This window comes from Lagenorhynchus albirostris, chromosome 6, assembly GCF_949774975.1.
Source record: "Lagenorhynchus albirostris chromosome 6, mLagAlb1.1, whole genome shotgun sequence".
NCBI lineage: Eukaryota > Metazoa > Chordata > Mammalia > Artiodactyla > Delphinidae > Lagenorhynchus > Lagenorhynchus albirostris.
In genome coordinates this window covers 65,869,022-65,887,378 of record NC_083100.1, presented here as the reverse complement: position 1 = coordinate 65,887,378, position 18,357 = coordinate 65,869,022, and the positions used below count along the sequence as shown (strand labels likewise).

The window sequence follows — 18,357 nt, the reverse complement described above, 5'->3', positions numbered from 1 at the left end:
AGGAACAAAAACAAAACTTAGTTAAGAAATATGCAAAATCCCTCATTTGGGAAACCATCCTTCAGAAATACTCCTATATGTGTATAAAGGTGTGCGTGTGTGTGTGTGTGTGTGTGTGTGTGTGTGTGTGTGTGTGTGTGTGTGTGTGTGTGTGTGTGTGTGTGTTCACTGCAATATTTAGAACAGCAAAAAATTAGAAACATGCCTACCAATGGAGAAAGATAAAATAAACTATATGTTCACTTTATAGATGCTATTCATTGTTAATAAACATAAAAGGGTATCCATGAAATACTAAGTTAAAGAAAAATCGAGTTTAAAAGCTATATAACAAGTCTATTTTTCATTTTTTAAACGCCCCCCAAGATATATGCATATATTTATACATTATGTGGATACCTCCCACTCCCACCCACCCCCACAGTGCCTAGAGAGGAAATCTGGAAAAATATAAACATCAGAAAGTTACTTAGACCCAAATTGTGGTCTCCAAATACCATTTCTCAGTAAAAGGAATTAGATTGCCCTGGACCATGGCTGATACCTGAACAGGGCAGTAAATACACAAAATAACCCTGGTATATCTTGTCATACCAAATAGTAAGGAAACTATCAAAGACTACTAGGGTCATGTCAAAAAAGACTCAAGAACTAACTTGAAGAAGCTACTAATGGCCAAAGATAACTCAATCTGAGCAATTATAATAACCAAAATGGTTAGAAACACTCAAGTTTAATCCATGTCATATAAACAAACAAACCCAAACCACTATCAATCATCAATGGAGAATGCTAGGGATGCTAGAGGCCTTTTTTGTTTCTGAAACCTGGAAATAAGGGAAAAGACTCAAGCATTTATCCAACTTTTCTTACATGAAACTGTAACACTAGATAACCAATCAGCAGGCTGGAAGTTTTTCTTTATAGGAGGATTCTAGCTAAGAAATGCAGAAAGAATGACATAACCATACTGTAATCCTAAACCAAGTACCCAGGTATTGAGCTCGAATTGCTGCTAATACCACAAAAAAGAGAGACAAGCCTAGATTATGTCTCTTTGATGGAAGAACACATCAGCACTTATGAATTAACTGCCAAACAAAGAAACAGTGAATGTGAATCTAACCAAGACTCTAGATCCATCACCAGTTTATTAGAAATACTGAGGATACGCAATAAGCTACACAGTTATGGCATACAATCAATACAATTCATATCATTCAAAACCTGCAGGATAAAAATACTGGTTTCTTTAACTTATTTATTAGCAAGAACAAAAAGAGGAGGGTGTTGTTGGGGAGAAAGAGGAACAAAGCAGGAAGGGAAGAAGGGAGAGAGGGAACCCTCCAATGCCTTCACACTTAAGAAAACCCAAAATCTTTACCGTGACCAACAAGACCCTGTGCTCTGACGTCACCGCCTAGTCATCTTGCTCCTTCCCATCCTTAACCATATGACACGTACTCTTGCCTCAAGGTCTCTGCACTTGCATTTGCTTCTTACTGCAGTCTTCCCCAAGATGTCTGCAAGCTGGCTCCCTCTGTCAAATGCCATCTTCTCACAGGCCTTCCCTGCCAACCCATAAAATTGAAGCCCCTCCCCCTGGTCCCTAGTTCACTTTCTGGCTTTATTTTTTCTCCATTGCACTTATAACTTTTTAATATACTACATAATTTCTTACTTGTTCTGTTTATTATATAAGCTTCATGAGGTCAGGGACATTTGTCTTTCTGCATATAAGAGTGTTTTAGAATAGCTACCCAGATATTTATGTAAATCTATAAATTCAGCCTTTAAAAACAATGCAAAGTTAAGGTTTTCCTCAATTCTATATTGTTTGAAAAACTCAAATTAAAAAAACCTTATAAGAAAAAAATGCACATAGATTTTCGTTTTTCTCAAAATTACAACCAGATCCAAAGATATTTGTGACATCTTTTTTTATACTTAACCTCTGTGCTGTCTCAACCGTCTGGTCCCAATCCTGCAAGGCTAGTTGTAGTTTCATTTTCTTTACAAAAGCAGGAAGGAAACTTGGAAAGTTCATGATTATCTGGTTCACAGTCTCCAGAGCACCTGAATAATTCTGGCGCATCTCAAGGCACTGTGCCTAATGGGAGAAAAGAGAAAAAAGTGACATCAAAACTGTGATCATATATACTAAGGTTCTCACAGCAGTTACCCTGGAAGAGGTAGAATTCTAGTGTTTAACATTTTTTATATTTTTATTTTCTGACCTTTCTGTAAGAAATAGTTTTATAATCAGAAAAACAAAATAAGTTTTAATCAAACAAAATTTTAAAACATCACAGAATAAAAATATTTTACATTATAAGTGACTGTTTTAAAATCCACTTTTGGGGCTTCCCTGGTGGCGCAGTGGTTGGGAGTCCGCCTGCCGATGCAGGGGACGCGGGTTCATGCTGCGGTCGGGGGGGGGGGATCCCACGTGCCGCGGAGCGGCTGGGCCCGTGGACCGTGGCCGCTTGGCCTGAGCTCCACGGCGGGAGAGGCCGCAGCAGTGAGGGGCCAGCGTGCCGCAAAAAAAAGAAAAAAAAAAATTCACTTTTAAATAACTGAGAAATATAACTACAGGATGAAAATTCTGAAATATTTTTAGAAACATCATAAGGAATGCTTCTATTTATAACAGAAAAATTACCTTTTAATAAAATATTTCCAGGATATTTGCAAGTAGCATTTAAAACTAATAGATATTGTATCTTTTTTTATTGATATTGTATCTTTTTTTAAAAATTACTTTCAGCCTAAAGAAGATAAGATTTTAAAGAATCAGCAAAATAAAGTACAAAACTACCTCAATATTTTCACTCCTATGAATTATCTTAAGGACATAAATGGATAAGACCAAAAGAAGCATATTTATGGCAGAACTATTTATAATAGAAAAAATTAAAATAACCGGAAATGGCCACCTAGGATTAAATGATAGCATATTTACTTAATAAAATTTTAGGTGGCCATTAAAACTCATTATGTTAATTTGTAGATCGATATTTACTGACACGAAGAGATGTCATTTACAATATAATAGTTTAGCTGGTTATCTCCAATGGTGATATTTATTTTTAATTCAGATATTACTGTATTCTAAAATTTTTCTACAATGTACATGTATTACTTTCATAGTCAGAAAATATAAATCTATAAATATAGTAAGTGCTTTAAGAACAGATGATGAGGCATATTTATCATATGTCAGATTTTTAAAAATGTGTTTCTGAATATCCTTTAGGAATAAATTTAGTCCTAGAATATCTCAGTTCAAAATGAACATCCAGCCTCAACAGATGTACAGTGAAACTGCAATATATTCCTGAAATCAGTTTGAGATTATGTTCCCATATAATTAAAGGAAAGTATGAGAACCATCCAAAGATGCCACTATGTCAAAATAAATTATTATTTAAATTTCTCAATAGTGGACAATAGCAAAAAAGATTAATGCAGATAATTTTTAAAAATATATATGCCTTTGCAATCTGCCTAAATAGCTAGTAACGTAAAGTAACAAAATCATGCAAATAGACCACATCTAATACTTCCTTAGACCATCACCTCCCATATAAATGCAACATACTGTATTAAATGAAACTAAATTTGCTATATAATTGGTTCATATCATTCCTAGTTGGAATTCAACTAATGCAAGCCTCTTGCTGAATGAACTGAAAAATAAATACATAATTGGAATGGGTTATATCAGAAAAAGAATTTAAACCAGTCTAAAGTATTAGAGGAAAAAGGTAAATCCTTCCTAAGCTGCTTATATTGACACTTGAAATAGCCCTACCTTAGATTACCTACTAGCTTTTCTTTAAGGCATAGAGGGGAGCAGAAATAATCAAGAAAAACTTCTTAAAAAATTTGCTAAATTCCCATAACCTCTAGCAGTGCCATTAGGCAAAACCTGAGTCCAAGCAGCACGAATACTAGTTGTACTGGTGGCAAACATCTGAACAAGCTCACTAGCCAGGGTAATTGACAAGAGCAATATGGGGACACTGGCAATAGCCAAGACACCAATAATCCTCTCTTTCCTTTTTATCCCCCCACACCAGATTACTGCTAATTTAATAGACTGTTTTCCTAATATAAATTTAATTCTTTTTGCTGAAATAAAAAATGATCTTTTTTTAATTTAAGGCATTCAGATGGCATCCATGGAATTGAAGAAAAAGTCCAAATTAAACATTTCTACCCACCAATGATTTCTAATGACACTGCCACTTGGTCATCCCTCTCAATCTAAGTATCATGTTATTTCTCTTTTCATTGGCTGCCCATCTATCTGGTTCAAAGCAAAAGCCAAAGGCTTTACAGAATCAGCCAGTCTCTCCTCATTCCACCCCCCCATGCCCACCTGCCCTGACACTCACCTTCTCTCCCTCTAGCCTTCACTTTTCTCCCCTTCACTCATTCTGCTTTAGTCTCCAGGCCTCCTAGCAATGCCTTCAACATGCTTAATGTATACGAACTCTCTACTCCCCTCTTTGTAATGCATGCTCTCCCCAGGTGCCCACAGGGCTTTAACCCTCACCTCCTACATGTCTTCGCTCAAATGTCACTTTCTCTGACCATTTAAAACTGCAAGTTCATACCCCAGTTGTACTTCTCCTTCTTTCCTTGCTTTATTTTTCCATTATATTTAGCACCTTCTAATATACCATACCATTCACTTACTTTTATTGTCTGTCTCCACCAGTAGAACATAAGCTCCATAAAAGCAAGAGGTTTTATTTTGCTTAGGGTATCCCTAGTATGTAGAGTGATGCCTCACACATATTAGATACATCATAGACATTTGGTGAGTAAATAATATAGGAACCACCACAACTGCCAATAGCAACAACAAAAACAATTAAAACTGATCCAGGATTCAGGAATTTGGCAGGGAGTACTTTTCTCTAGCTTACGTTCATCGTCCCATACAAATGCAAGTCCCTCCTGCAGTTGAGAGTTGATAAAAGTAACATAAAACCTATCTTTTTGAGCTACTTGGTTTTGTTGGGTTTCATATATATTACAAATAAATTTTAAAACATCATTTTATTAATCTGACACCAACTCACCTTACCCAGCAGAGCAAAAATATCATTTCCATCTTGTAATCCCTCTTCAAAATACCTCAGTGCTTTTTTAGTGTAAGGTTCTTTTCCTCTTGTAATATCAAGCCATGCTCTCAAAACCTGTCCCTGTAAAATGAATAATTCTAATATTTTCATTTTTTCGGAAATGAAAGAAATAAATGTTGATGAAGAAGTTAAACTAAGCATCATTCTTATTTGTAATTAGTAACAAAAATCAGTCTATCAAATAATGTTATGAAAAATAAGACTGCCATAAAATCACTTTTAAACCCTTGCTAGCCTACAGTCTTGGAACTATTATGAATTTCAGCCTTTAAGATTACTACTGTGGTTAATATTAAGAAGCTTGTAAAATATTCCCTTAGTACTAAATAACCAATATTCTTACATGGGCCTTTGCTAATAAATTACTAATAACTACTAAACATGTAATTCAATACATAAATAAGAATTTGTTACCTCTTTTGGGGGAAATAGACCAAATGAACTAAGATGGGAAAAAAGAAGTGCTTTGCTTCACATTTATTAAAAATTAAGATAATTTGGCAACTATCTCAATCTCTTTGACTAGTCCAGTGAGCTTCAAATGAAAGGATAAAATGGCCTCAGAAATTAAAAAATGAAGAAACCATGAATGTTTACCTTCAGAAATGTTAGTGAGCCAACGGACTGTAAGGTTTATAGGATTAGAAAGAAGATGAATACACGATTATTTTTCTTTTTAATGCCAAATAAAAAATTATGAAATCTGCTCGTCTGTCAAAAAATTTCTAGGTTAATTAACAAACTTTATAAATCTTTAACTAAGATCATATTTACTTCCCTATATTTCACCTGAAAGGACAGGTAAGAATACCTAAACAGGGCTTCCCTGGTGGCGCAGTGGTTGGGAGTCTGCCTGCCGATGCGGGGGATGTGGGTTCGTGCCCCGGTCCGGGAAGATCCCACATGCCACGGAGCGGCTGGGCCCGTGAGCCATGGCCGCTGAGCCTGCGCATCCGGAGCCTGTGCTCCGCAACGGAAGAGGCCACAACAGTGAGAGGCCCGCGTACCGCAAAAAAAAAAAAAAAAAAAAAAAAGAATACCTAAACAATGTTATTTCTACTCATTAGATCACTGTACTTTCTTGAATCATTTCAACTGTGTGGATGATTCCCAACCTTTATTTCTAGTCCAATACCTTTTCTAATTTTTTCTCTTCTTTTTCTAGAAGTTCATCTACTGTCTCCATCTCACTGTTCTGTCAGAGCTTGAAATATAGAATGTCTAAAACCAAACACATCACCTCCCTCCAAGATTACCTTCTCATCCCAAAGTATTTTCTAGTCACATTAACTGGTCTCTGAATTGTCCAGGCTTAAAACCTCAGAGACATCCTTGATATCTGACACCTCAATATCTTTCCCCCCAATATTTATAATAAGTTGAAAAGTCCTGTGGGTATTTGATAATTCTCAAATTCTTACCTGAATTTGATACACTGAATAGTATTTTAGTGTAGGCCCTTAAAGCCTTCTGCCAGAAAGTACTATCTTTGGGGGCCTGCATTCTGGTTTCTTCCCAGGTCAGTTCATCCTATAAACCTTTGCTAAATTCACCTTCTGAATTTGCACTTTAATTACATCACTGACATGATTAAAACTCTTCAATGACCCTCAGTGCATATCAAATTAGATACAAGTATTTGTACCTAGCCATCAAGATCCTTCAATTTGTCCCAACCCACTTTTCCAACCTTTTCTTCCACCCTCTTCTTCTCTGTACCCTGTATTCCCATCAGGTGTGAGGTTCTCACTGTACCCAGACCTACATGTCTCCTTGTTCTTCTCCTTTCTATCTATTATCTCCCACCTTGGAGTACCTACTTCCCTCTTCCATAATCTTTGCCTGTGGAAACTGTATCCATCTTTCAGGTTTTAGCTCAAATGCTACTTCCTTCAAGAAACTCTTCTTCATTTGCCTAACAGTTATCGATGTGATCTCTCCTTGAGTACATAAAATAGTGCCTAGCACGAAGTAAATGATCAATAAATGTTAACTATTATTTTCCTGCACATTTTAATCACACTTCTCTCATTCCATTTGTCAATTTTCTCACAATGTTAATTGGGTGTGTGCTCTATAACACTGCTAGATGATCCATTCATGAAAGTAAAGTTTATGTATTTTTTATCTTTCTATTATTAACAGTGCAAATAATGGTGCCTTGTACCTAGAGCGGTTCAATAAGCAGAGTGGGAGGGAAGGAAGGAGAAAGAAAAGGAGGGAAGGGAGGGAAGGAACCAGGGAGGGCTCTTGTCAAGAGTTAATAAATAACATTAAAAAAAAACAAGCTTAGAGAACCAATTTTATAAAATAATAAAATATTAAAATAAGGCTGTTATTTATAAAATGAGAATAGAGTGGGCAATAACAAAGCTTTTATATAAATAACATAAGCTTCCTTTAATGTTAGTATTTCAAAATAAGAAAACCAGCTACCTCTTTACTACCATTTGACATTTTGATCATTCGGTCAACATATTCTCTCGCCTTATCGTGACGACCAATGTGCCACAAAAATAAGCCTGCATGGTACAAAGCTTTTGGTCCAGCTCCTTTACGCTGCTCCTTCACTCTGGCATCTGATTCCTGAATAGCTTCTCTATCTGGGAGAAGGAAAAAAAGACATTAAGTGAAAATTAAATTCTAGATTTAGTTTATAATAGGTCAGATAACTAACAGCAGAGAATACAGTTCTTCTCTCTACAGCAGCACTAATAAAAATAAAATGCAAGCCACATATGTAATTTAAAATTTCCTAGTAGCCACATCAAAGAAGTAGAAACAAGTAAAATTCACTTTAATAATATATTTTTATTTAACCCAATATATCCAAATTATCATTTCAACACATAATTGATTTGAAAATTATTAAGAAGATACTTTTCTTTTTTTTCGTCTTACTAAATCTTTAAAATCTGGTATGCACTTTACACAAAGCACATCTCAATTAAGATGTGAAATTTCCTTCAGCAAATCTTTATAGTGAGATTTCATAAAATTTATTTTGGAAAAAGCAGAATCATATACTTGTTCTAAACATAATTTTTCTAACTGAATCAAGCATCAGTTTTAAATTTTAAAGTAAATTAATTAGAATTAAAATTTAAAACTCATGTCCTCAAACGAGACACATTTCATGTGCTCTACAGCCACCTGTGGCTAATGACCACTGTGACCACACTACAGTTCTATAGTTCATGTCATTCTCAAGACATAAAGGCTATATATGCAAATATTTTTTTAAATACTAAGATGAAAAAGTTGGCAATGATTCTAAAATGAGACAATTATTAGGGGCAAATTCAGAACTAGGAGTCAAATTACCCTACTTCCTAATCCAATTCTACAATATATATCCAAGCCAGGCTGCTGTCACAGGTTAATGAAAGGTAGTATAATTACTACTTATATAGTTAATACTGACTGCTCCCTTAAAGAGATGGTCTACGCCTAGAACTCTAATCACTTCTATTTAATCTGTTATGTAAATGCTTGGGACACAAATGTCAGTTAGATCCAAATCCCAGGTCGAATCAAAATGTGGATCAGCTAGCCAATAGAAAGAAGAAATGTCAAAGTTGAGGACTGAGATTCTAACAGACTACCTTTCTGGTAATGGCTACCAAGAAAAGGTACGTGACTCCTCCTTTTAACTCTAAGGATACAAATTTAAATTTAAATGTGGAATTACCAAGGTACAACTTTACGAGTTTAGGAAACAAAATTGTACTCTGGAGGGCTAGAGATTGCTTGGCAAGGGACCCCTTCTGCCCTGCCTACAGCACACCCACTGCAACACCTTCAGAAGTTCTCACTAAATAGGCATGATACAGAAACAGAACTTATGAGGCAGGAGCAGGCATTGTACCTTCCTGCCCAGATTTCCGTCAAGTCCCCTAGTGGGGCATCAGCTAGCTGTGACAGTCTGCATAAAACTAGTTCTTTCCAGATATCAGCTCAAGTTCTTAATGCATCACAGCCCTTTAATAAACAGGGCTTACATTAGCATTCAGGAAGAATGTACGAGAACAATGTAGGCTCTTCCTAGGCGAGACAGACAGACATCTGGGCCTCTCCTGAACTCAAGCGCACTCAGCATTATTATGGAGGAAAGTCAAGTGACTGACTACTCAGGTGTCTCTAAACAATCCCGGAAATCACATTCTCTAACAGAACCAGTACTCTTGGGAGTAACCAATTAAATAAAAACTTGATTCTAGGAAGAAAACAGTTTGTTAATTTCTCTCTTTTTTTTTTTTAAGGCTTACTGACTACAGCTCTCCTACACCAATTCTCTGCTCCAGCTACACACACCCCTGCTGGAACATAAAGGAAGGGGATCCAGAGATGAACCTAATCCTGAACCACTTCCACATATTTGCCCATCGAGTTCTCCTGTCTGAGAAGATCAAGTCCCCATTTCCACAGTCTTCCCAGCCTACTCCTATGGATAAACAGTACATGCCATTTCCCCGCACTTTCTTAAAAGTTTTAGAAAGCATTTAGTCGTAGATTTGTTTATGAACTAAACCTATTAGTGTTTTAAGTAACTTTTTATTTATTTGTACAAGTATATGTGGGTGAAGGATGTAAGTGATACTTTGCTTAAGAAAAAACTGTTTCTTAATATTTAAAAAACTTTATGACATTTGGTAATTGTTTAATTATTTGAAATAAGATCTATTTTTACAATGCTATTAGCTGTTACTGGATATATATGGATGAATACAATACAATTTCTTTTTTATTACCTAGAATTCCAATACTGTTCTGCCTCAGCCATTAAGATATGCTATGTATTAAGACAGTTCACACAATTTTAATTGCTGGTTTATGTATAAAGTTCCTTCTTTAACTCAATCATATTTCCCAACCTACTACTGGATAAAAATTTACTGAATGTCTTCCAAAGAGCTAGCCCCCCTGGGGGATGTAAAGGTTTTTAAGAAGCTCAAGATATAGTAGAAGAGAGAAACTGCATGTAGCTGTATATGCACAAAACAAGTTGTAAAGTTGGCTGCTACAGAGTAATTTATGTATATACCTGTTTTGAGCTGTCCTTTCTTGGTTTAACCATTGCTAATATTTATTCACCTTTACATTAATTCAAACAATCCCTACATACTAATGAAACTTCTGCCATAGGATATAAGGAATATGAAAGCAACAGAAGACCCATATTTCTCTTGCTTGATAAACTTAGTCTTGTCAGGAAGATAAAACAACTATGACAAATAGTATCTATTTGTATCATATGAAAGCAATATGTATCATATGAAAGCAATAGTATCATATGAAAGCAATATGAAAGCAGAAGACCCATATTTCTCATGCTTGATAAACTTAGTCTTGTCAGGAAGATAAAACAACTATGACAAATAGTGTCTACAGGTAATACATAATACAGTATGATTAGACTGAATGTTAAGGTAACTGAGAAAAATCAAAATGAATTGAGTAGAAAAAACTGTCTAAGCATTGTACTTAAATACTATACCTGGATTGGGACTCATTTTATGAGTGTATATCAGTGCAATTAGAGAACAAAGTGATACATCTTGTTTATTTTTAATAGCCTCAAATTCTCGAAGAGCTTCTTGAGTTTTACCTGAAAATCAAAATTACGAAGTGAAAATTGTTCTTTGTGCAAAACAAGAATTTAAAACTTATGGAAATGTTTAATAATTAGCACATACCTTCCATTAATGTACCATAGGCATAATAAAACCTGAAGACGGGATCACTGCCATACCTCTTAGTTCCCTCACTGGCAGCAAGTAACACATGATGGAAATATCTCTCTTGACAATAGTAATTAATCAAAGTCTAAGAGGAAATAAAGACTAAATGTTAAAAGAGATTCTGATGTTCTGAAATACTCTAAGCAGATATTAACCTAAGATCTCGAGTAATCTAAAACTTCGATAACGTATTTTTTTCTTCCAACTTCCTTAAATACTGTTAAAGGCTAGCACTTAAGGAATGTAGAACACAGTGAACACAAAATTATTGAAATAACTCAATGTTGTCTAATAATTTCAATCTTTTTTTCTAAACTATTTCTTAACAATACTGAAGTCAGGGTATTTTCACCTCTTTCCTTTCCTCACATTTTCTTAAGGTTTTAGAAAATGGGAAAGCAGACAAAAAGCAGGAATTAAAAAAAAAAAAAGACAAGAGGCTCCCACTGCCAGACCAGATCTATTTTAAAAACAAAAACCCTTCTATTTTGTTTTTATAGCATCACAAAGTAATGACCAATTAAACTCAGCAATTGACTGTCAAAGGTTATCTTGTTTTCTGAGTTCCACAACAAATAACTGTCAGTAAAACAAAGGATCTATTTTTTAATGGAAATCACTATCATTAGGCTTTTTTCAAAATTATATTATTTATACATGAAGCAGAAAACTAGTATCAGGAGATACAAAGTTCTGATTAATTGGATCTCCGCTTTTCACCATTTTTCTCAGGATCACGTCTAAGGCTTAGTTGCTAACCTAATCAAAGAGGGAAGCCATATTCACCATCACCGTGATATACCTGATTCACTCCCACAAACCAATTCGGGCCATCCCATACCTCCCTAGTCTGACTCTTCAGCTGGTTCAGCAGGAGCAAGAAATATAGATGAAGCACTGATTGACAGGATTAAAATGAGTGTCTGAACAGCTTTTTTTTTTTTTTTTTTTTTTACAGTCCATTGTTTCTGGAGGGCTACAGTCCATGTGCTTCTCTAGAACAGTCTGGCAAACATCCTCCGACTTTTACTCTGCTTCCCTCCTGTGGTTACTGTTCTCCAGTCCCTTCTCAGCCACTGTTTCTTCAAAGTGTGATCTGGACACCAATTCCAAGACCCCCGCAGCACACCTCAGGAAAGTGCAGTTTTCCTCCAGAGCCCTTTCCCTAGGGTTGCAAATGACTTCTTAGTTTGCCACAACTAAGGACACTTTTAATATGATCTTACTTGACTTCTGTCCAGCGTTTAGTATCACAGCGTAAGCACCTATAACTCTCCTAAAAGGCAGTGGCATGGTATCATAAAAAGGACATGGATTTTAAGACCTGTTTTCAAATTTCCTGTCCATCTTACATCCGCTCAGTTTTGCTCATTTGTAAAATGCTGGTAGTCATTTATAGGTCATTGTAAGGATTAATTGAGATACCATACTGTAAAACTCCTATTCCAAAAAAAAAAGTTCCTCCAAACCCCAAATGTTGATGATATAAAAAAAAAAAAAAAAAAAAAAACACGTGTCCAGCCAAGACTTCTCATCGCAGCTCCCGATTCCTATTTCAATTTCCCCAAAACCCAAGCCAGACATCGGGTCAGGAATCCTCTCTTCCTGTTTGCACAGTCCCCATAAGTCTAACCAGTCAGTAGGTTCTTCTGTTGTTCTAGTCTGCTTTCCACTCCCTGCACCTATTTCCACTGCCTTGGTTCAGGTTAGGTTGTTGAATCCAACAAACATTTACTGACTGCTACGAGTGCCAAGCACTGGGCTAGGTACGGTGAACATGAAGATGAATAAGATATGATTCCTGTCCCAGAAAAGCTTAAAATTTTCAACTGAGACTAGAATCTAAAGACTATTTGAACCCACGTACCTACGGTCAATTAATCTTCCACAAAGGAGATAAGAATATACAATAGAGAAAAGACAGTCTCTTCAGCAAGTGATGCTGGGAAAGCTGGACAGCCGCATGTAAATCAATGAAGTTAGAACACATCCTCACACCATACACAAAAATAAACTCAAAATGGCTTAAAGACTTAAATATTAAGACATGACACCATAAAACTCCTAGAAGAGAGCATAAGGCAAAACATTCTCTTACAGAAATGTACCAATGTTTTATTACGTCAGTTTCCCAAGGTAATAGAATTAAAAGCAAAAATAAACAAATGGGACTAATCAAACTTAAAAGCTTATGTACAGCAAAGGAAACCACAAACAAAATGAAAAAACCTATGGAGTGAGAGAAAATATCTGCAAATGATGTAACTGACAAGGGCTTAATTTTCAAAATATACAAACAGCTCAAACAACTCAGGAAAAGAAAAAAAAAAGCCCAACAACCCAATCAAAAAATGGGCAGAAGGGGCTTCCCTGGTGGTGCAGTGGTTGAGAGTCCGCCTGCCGATGCAGGGGACGCAGGTTCGTGCCCCGATCCGGGAGAATCCCACATGCCGTGGAGCGGCTGGGCCCGTGAGCCATGGCCATTGGGCCTGCGTGTCCGGAGCCTGTGCTCCACGGCGGGAGAGGCCACAGCAGTGAGAGGCCCGTGTATCACAAAAAAAAAAAAAAAAAAAAAAAAAAAAAAAAAAAATGGGCAGAAGACCTAAATAGACACTTTTCGAAAGTAGACATACAGATGGCCAACATGCACATGAAAAGATGCTCAACATCGTTAATTTTTAGAGCAATGCAAATCAAAACTACAATGAGGTATCACCTCACACCGGTCAGAATGGCCATCGTTAAAAAATCTACAAATAACAAATGCTGGAGAGGGTGTGGAGAAAAGGGAACCCTCCTACACTGTCGGTGGGAATAAAATTGGTGCAGCCATTATGGAAAACCATATGGAGGTTCCTCAAAAAACTAAAAATAGAGTTGCCGTATGATCCCGCAATCCCACTCCTGGGCATATATCCGGAGAAAATTAAAAAAGATACACGCATCCCAATGTTCACAGCAGCACTATTTACAATAGCCAAGACATGTAAACAACCTAAATGTCTACTGACAGGTGAATGGATAAAGAAGATGTGTGGTGTGTGTGTACACACACACACACACACACACACACACTGGAATACTATTTGGCCATAAAAACGAATGAAATAATGCCATTTGCATCAACATGGATGCAACTAGAAATTATCATACTAAGTGAAGTAAGAAAGAGAAATACCGTAGGATATCACTTATACGTGGAATCTAAAATATGACACAAATGAACTTATCTATGACACAAAAACAGACTAAGACACAGAGAAGAGACTGATGGTTGCCAAGGGGGAGGGGGGTGCGGGAGGGAGGGATTGGGATATTGGGGTTAACAGATGCAAACTATTATATAGATAATGGATAAACAAGTTCCTACTGTATAGCACAGCGAGCTATATTCAAAATATTCAAATTTCAGTGTCCGTAAGTAAAGTTTTATTGGAACAAAGCCATGCTTAAGTATTGTCTACAGCTGCTTTCATGATACGATGGCAGATTCGATGCCACAGAGACCCTATGGCCCATAAAGCTTGAATATGTACCACCTGGCCCTTTAAAGTTTGCTGTTCTACTTAAGGCTTCTGTTCTAGAACGTTAAGTAGAACAGGGATTATTGGATAACAAGGTTAGAAGAAAGCTAGGGTCAAGAAGGGCCTCCTATTGAGTTGATCCTCTAAGAGATGAGGAGTTAAATCACAGTTTTTAGCACGAAAGCGTTTTTATTAAAAAGTTCATTTGGGTGGCAGTACAAAGGATAAATTTAAGGGGATGAAAATACTTAAGGGGATGAGGGAAGGCTTCACAGGAAGATCATGTAAAACTTCAGGCAAAAAAGCAAAAGACACTCCAGCACCCCCATCACTGCCAAACTGTCCTCCAACCACTCATCACCAGCTAACATGGTACGCATTGCATTTACCTGTTTACCGACTGACTCCCCCTCCTCAAATGTAGAAAGATTTGGGAGGGTTTTTCTTAGCTTTATTACTGCAGGGCTTATCATCTTCACGCTTAGAATAGTGCCAGACACATGGGAGGCACTCAGTAAACATCTGTTGAATTAATTTAATTAAGGTTTTCGCCAACATTAGATTATAAATTCACAGTCCCTGTGAAGGCGGGGACTGTTCCGTTCTGTTCATCACTATCTCCAGCTCCAGCGGACAGTGAGCCCTCCATCAATGTGTGTTGAACAAGGGAATCAGTGAACAAATGAATGGAGAAGATAATCATCCTAAAAAGTAACTTCTTTTACTTTCAAGTCTCGTGTCTTTGTTTTCATATCATTTCTTACGTGGACCGTCATTAAATATTTGCTGAACGTATGCATCAGTGATAAGCAGAGAAGACCATCACCCTAAAATACTCCTCCATTTTCAAGCCTATGTCTTTAACTGATTTCGTATCATCTTTCCGTGCTCCTTTTACCGTCTCACGGGGGCAGCTGGCACTAGTTTGCTGTAAGTCCTTAAAAATTGCACCCGGGAGACGCACTAGGTGTCCTATGTTGACCAAACCTTCCAAGCAAACAGGGTACAAAAGTAAAAGTAAACACGACCAACAGGGTGGGAAAAGCACACTAACAGCAATTCGGAAAGCAGCGCGCGGGGAAGGCTGCCCAGACCTCAAGATTCCAAAGCAGGGCCCGCGGAGGGAGAGCAGGTGATGTAGGTTACAGGCCCGCACCCCAGGCGGGGGCACCTAGCCAGCCGGGGCGGCAGGTACCGCAGGGTAACAACGGCCTAGCCAGGTCGGCCCGCAAGCTCACCACGCCCCCCGGCCCCTTGCCACCCCGGCCCCCCCCACGGCAACACACGGCCAGCTCCTGCCCGCTCACCTTCAGCCCCTGCGAGTCCATGGCTTCCGAGGCCGAGCCGCGTGCCTCCCGAGCGCGCGCCTGCCGAACCCCAGCAGAAGAGCAAAAGGTCTCAGGGTCTCGCAGCCCAGGCCCACACCAGCTTGGGCCGCGGAGGGAGGGGCGGGACGGGGCGGGGCCGCGCCGCCATTGGCTGCCGGCGGAGGGGGCGGGCCCTCGCGGCAGGGATTGCGGGGGTCGAGGCACGGGCGGGGACCCCGAGGGAGGGCGGCGGGTGGGGAAGGGGGAGCGACCAACCGGATGCTGGGTGAGGCAGAGGTCAAACAGCGAAAAGACCCTAGGGGCACCGTGGATGGGCGGGCCTGAGGATTAGAAATTAAAGAATGAAGGAAATGGGGGAGGACGTAGGAAAAGGGCAAGTTTGTTTCCCATCTCCGGCTACAAAGCAAGACACCATTTTCTACACGTTTGTGTAGAGGCGGCTTCCCGCAATGCGGCTATTTAGAAGGCCTGACCAGCTCAGAGAAAAGCCTTGAACTTTCACATGTAGTGGTTGCATTACGGCCACAAGGTGGAGCAGAAAAATCACAAGTTCTTAACAGAAAGGGATGAGCTTCTTGCGCCCATCTTTGCAGGCAGTGCTGCAATCCCGTGTGTTTTGTTAGAAAGCACGTTAAATTAGTCTTTTTTTTCTTTTTACCAGCCCTGATAATGGGAGGAACCAATGAAGTAAACCTATTTTTTCAGTTAAAAAAAATAATAACACTGCTGATTTTAAACTGAGAATAAAATTAATCCCTACGCAAACGTTTATGTTTGCACCGATCAGGCAACTGTTAGTTGCTCGTAGATTTCTTCAGTTATTTAGTGAATTGAATTGAAATAGAATGAACAAAGAGATTTCCTATTTCTGCTTAAAGATATTTTTAAAATAAGATTTGAGGTTTAAGTAATCTTTGTGGAATCTTTTACATGGATCCCAAATTTCAATCCTAGTTCTAAGTATCTTACTTTAGTTGATGTGATTCATAGTTGCCTTAATCAGATTTTAAGTTTGTTAAGCAGTCAACGAACATTAACCTTTTCTCCATGCCAGTAGGTTAGGTAATGACAATCTTGAGGGAAAGGGTGAGTATGACTACAGACTTCAGTGCTAGGCAATATTTCTCTCTGGTTTCCCTTAAAAGTGCATTCTACCCAGAGAGGCACATATTATTTTCATGAGATTGCTTTTGTTTGTTTCCATCATTCATAGTCAAGCTAAATGTTTGTGATAATGGACAGCTGGTAATACCTGTTGGTCTGATTTTCAAAGCCTGTGGATTAATCTGCACTTGGTATGCAGCAGAGAATATCAGAAACTAAGATGCTCACCTGAGTATATAATCTTAACCTGTATGCTTTGGGTTTCAAGTGAAGAGTTCATCCAGAAGAAAGTTTCTGAGGATCATAGTTAAAGGAAGAGATGATCAAGCTACCTTTCTGAGATCTTTAAAGTCTAAACTTGGGCTGTCAGACTACTGGAAGACTGTACACTTGGGCCTTATTAATTTAGCCCTTTATAAAATTTCCTTCGTTGAATTTTGTTCTAAGGTTAAAGTATTTAGCACAAAACCCCATGCCTGGCACTCCATGAGTGTTTGTTGGATTAAAACTACTTTGGGAATTTGCTTTGACACTCCTGGTAAACTTGTTCCCTGCATAAGGCCTCACGTGAGTAGTTTCTTTTGGATCTCAGGGCAGGAAAAACTCTGTCTTCCCTGAAAAACTGAGGTGTTCTTTAGCTCAAGCATTTCTACTGGCTCACTTTTACCTACTAACGTTTCAGTCTGCCATCTAAGACCTTTCATCATCTTTGAAGCCTTATCTCCTACTTCTCCATTCATAGAACCTTATATTCCAGGCAAATGGGACAACCATTCCTTCTTCTGGGTGCCTTCCCTTACATTGCTCTGAGCTCTTTCTCCATCTGAAAAAAGAAACCTACTCTTGTTTTCAGAGTTCATCTCAAATCTCATTGTGTATGAAGCCTTTAGGGATGGCCATAACCGATTGGATGTGTGAGATTGCCTGGTGCAGTAGGAAGAATATGGTCTCTCAGACGTGAGATGGAACTCCTGGCACGCTATTATCTTTGTGACTCGGGCAAGTAATTTCCTGAGCTTAATTTTCCATTTACTAAAGAAATTAAACACCTAACCACATACGAAAAGTTCCTAACACATAACAGACATAACCATTAATTTCCATGAAACACATAGTGCTCTGTAAGACTTAACACACCTTTATATTTTTTGCATTATAGCTATGGTGTATTTTTTGTTTGTTTAATCTTTTCTACTAAATGAGGAGTACATTAAAGCCACCCAATATAGTGAGGTGGGTAACAGCTTGGTCCCTGGAGCTAGGCCATCTGCAGTCAAATCCTGACACCACCATTTCCAAGTTGTTTACTTAGAAAAACTACTTAACATCTCTGTGCTTCAGCTGTAAAGTGGGACTAATACCTCAGAAAGCTGTTAAGAAGATTAAATGAGTCACTGTGTTCATTTACTGAACACAGCAGTGTTAGATATATGGTAGGCATTGAATAACTTTAACCTATAATTATTTGTACTCCCAACTACTCTGAACACAGAGCACAGTATTG

The 18,357-nt window shown here is 38.0% G+C and overlaps 1 protein-coding gene across 1 annotated transcript in view; it reads right to left on the bottom strand.

Moving 5' to 3' along the window:
- Window positions 1–15,846, bottom strand: part of TTC21B (tetratricopeptide repeat domain 21B) — an 85,113-nt gene extending 69,267 nt beyond the window's left edge. The window contains exons 1-6 of the mRNA XM_060152734.1: window positions 15,729–15,846; window positions 10,853–10,982; window positions 10,654–10,764; window positions 7,593–7,759; window positions 5,094–5,216; window positions 1,953–2,110 (exon numbers count right to left, since the gene is read on the bottom strand). Coding sequence (XP_060008717.1) covers window positions 1,953–2,110; window positions 5,094–5,216; window positions 7,593–7,759; window positions 10,654–10,764; window positions 10,853–10,982; window positions 15,729–15,749 — 710 coding nt within the window. The 5' untranslated portion in view covers window positions 15,750–15,846. The remainder of the gene's footprint in view (window positions 1–1,952; window positions 2,111–5,093; window positions 5,217–7,592; window positions 7,760–10,653; window positions 10,765–10,852; window positions 10,983–15,728) is intronic.
- Between the last annotated feature and the right edge of the window lie 2,511 nt (window positions 15,847–18,357).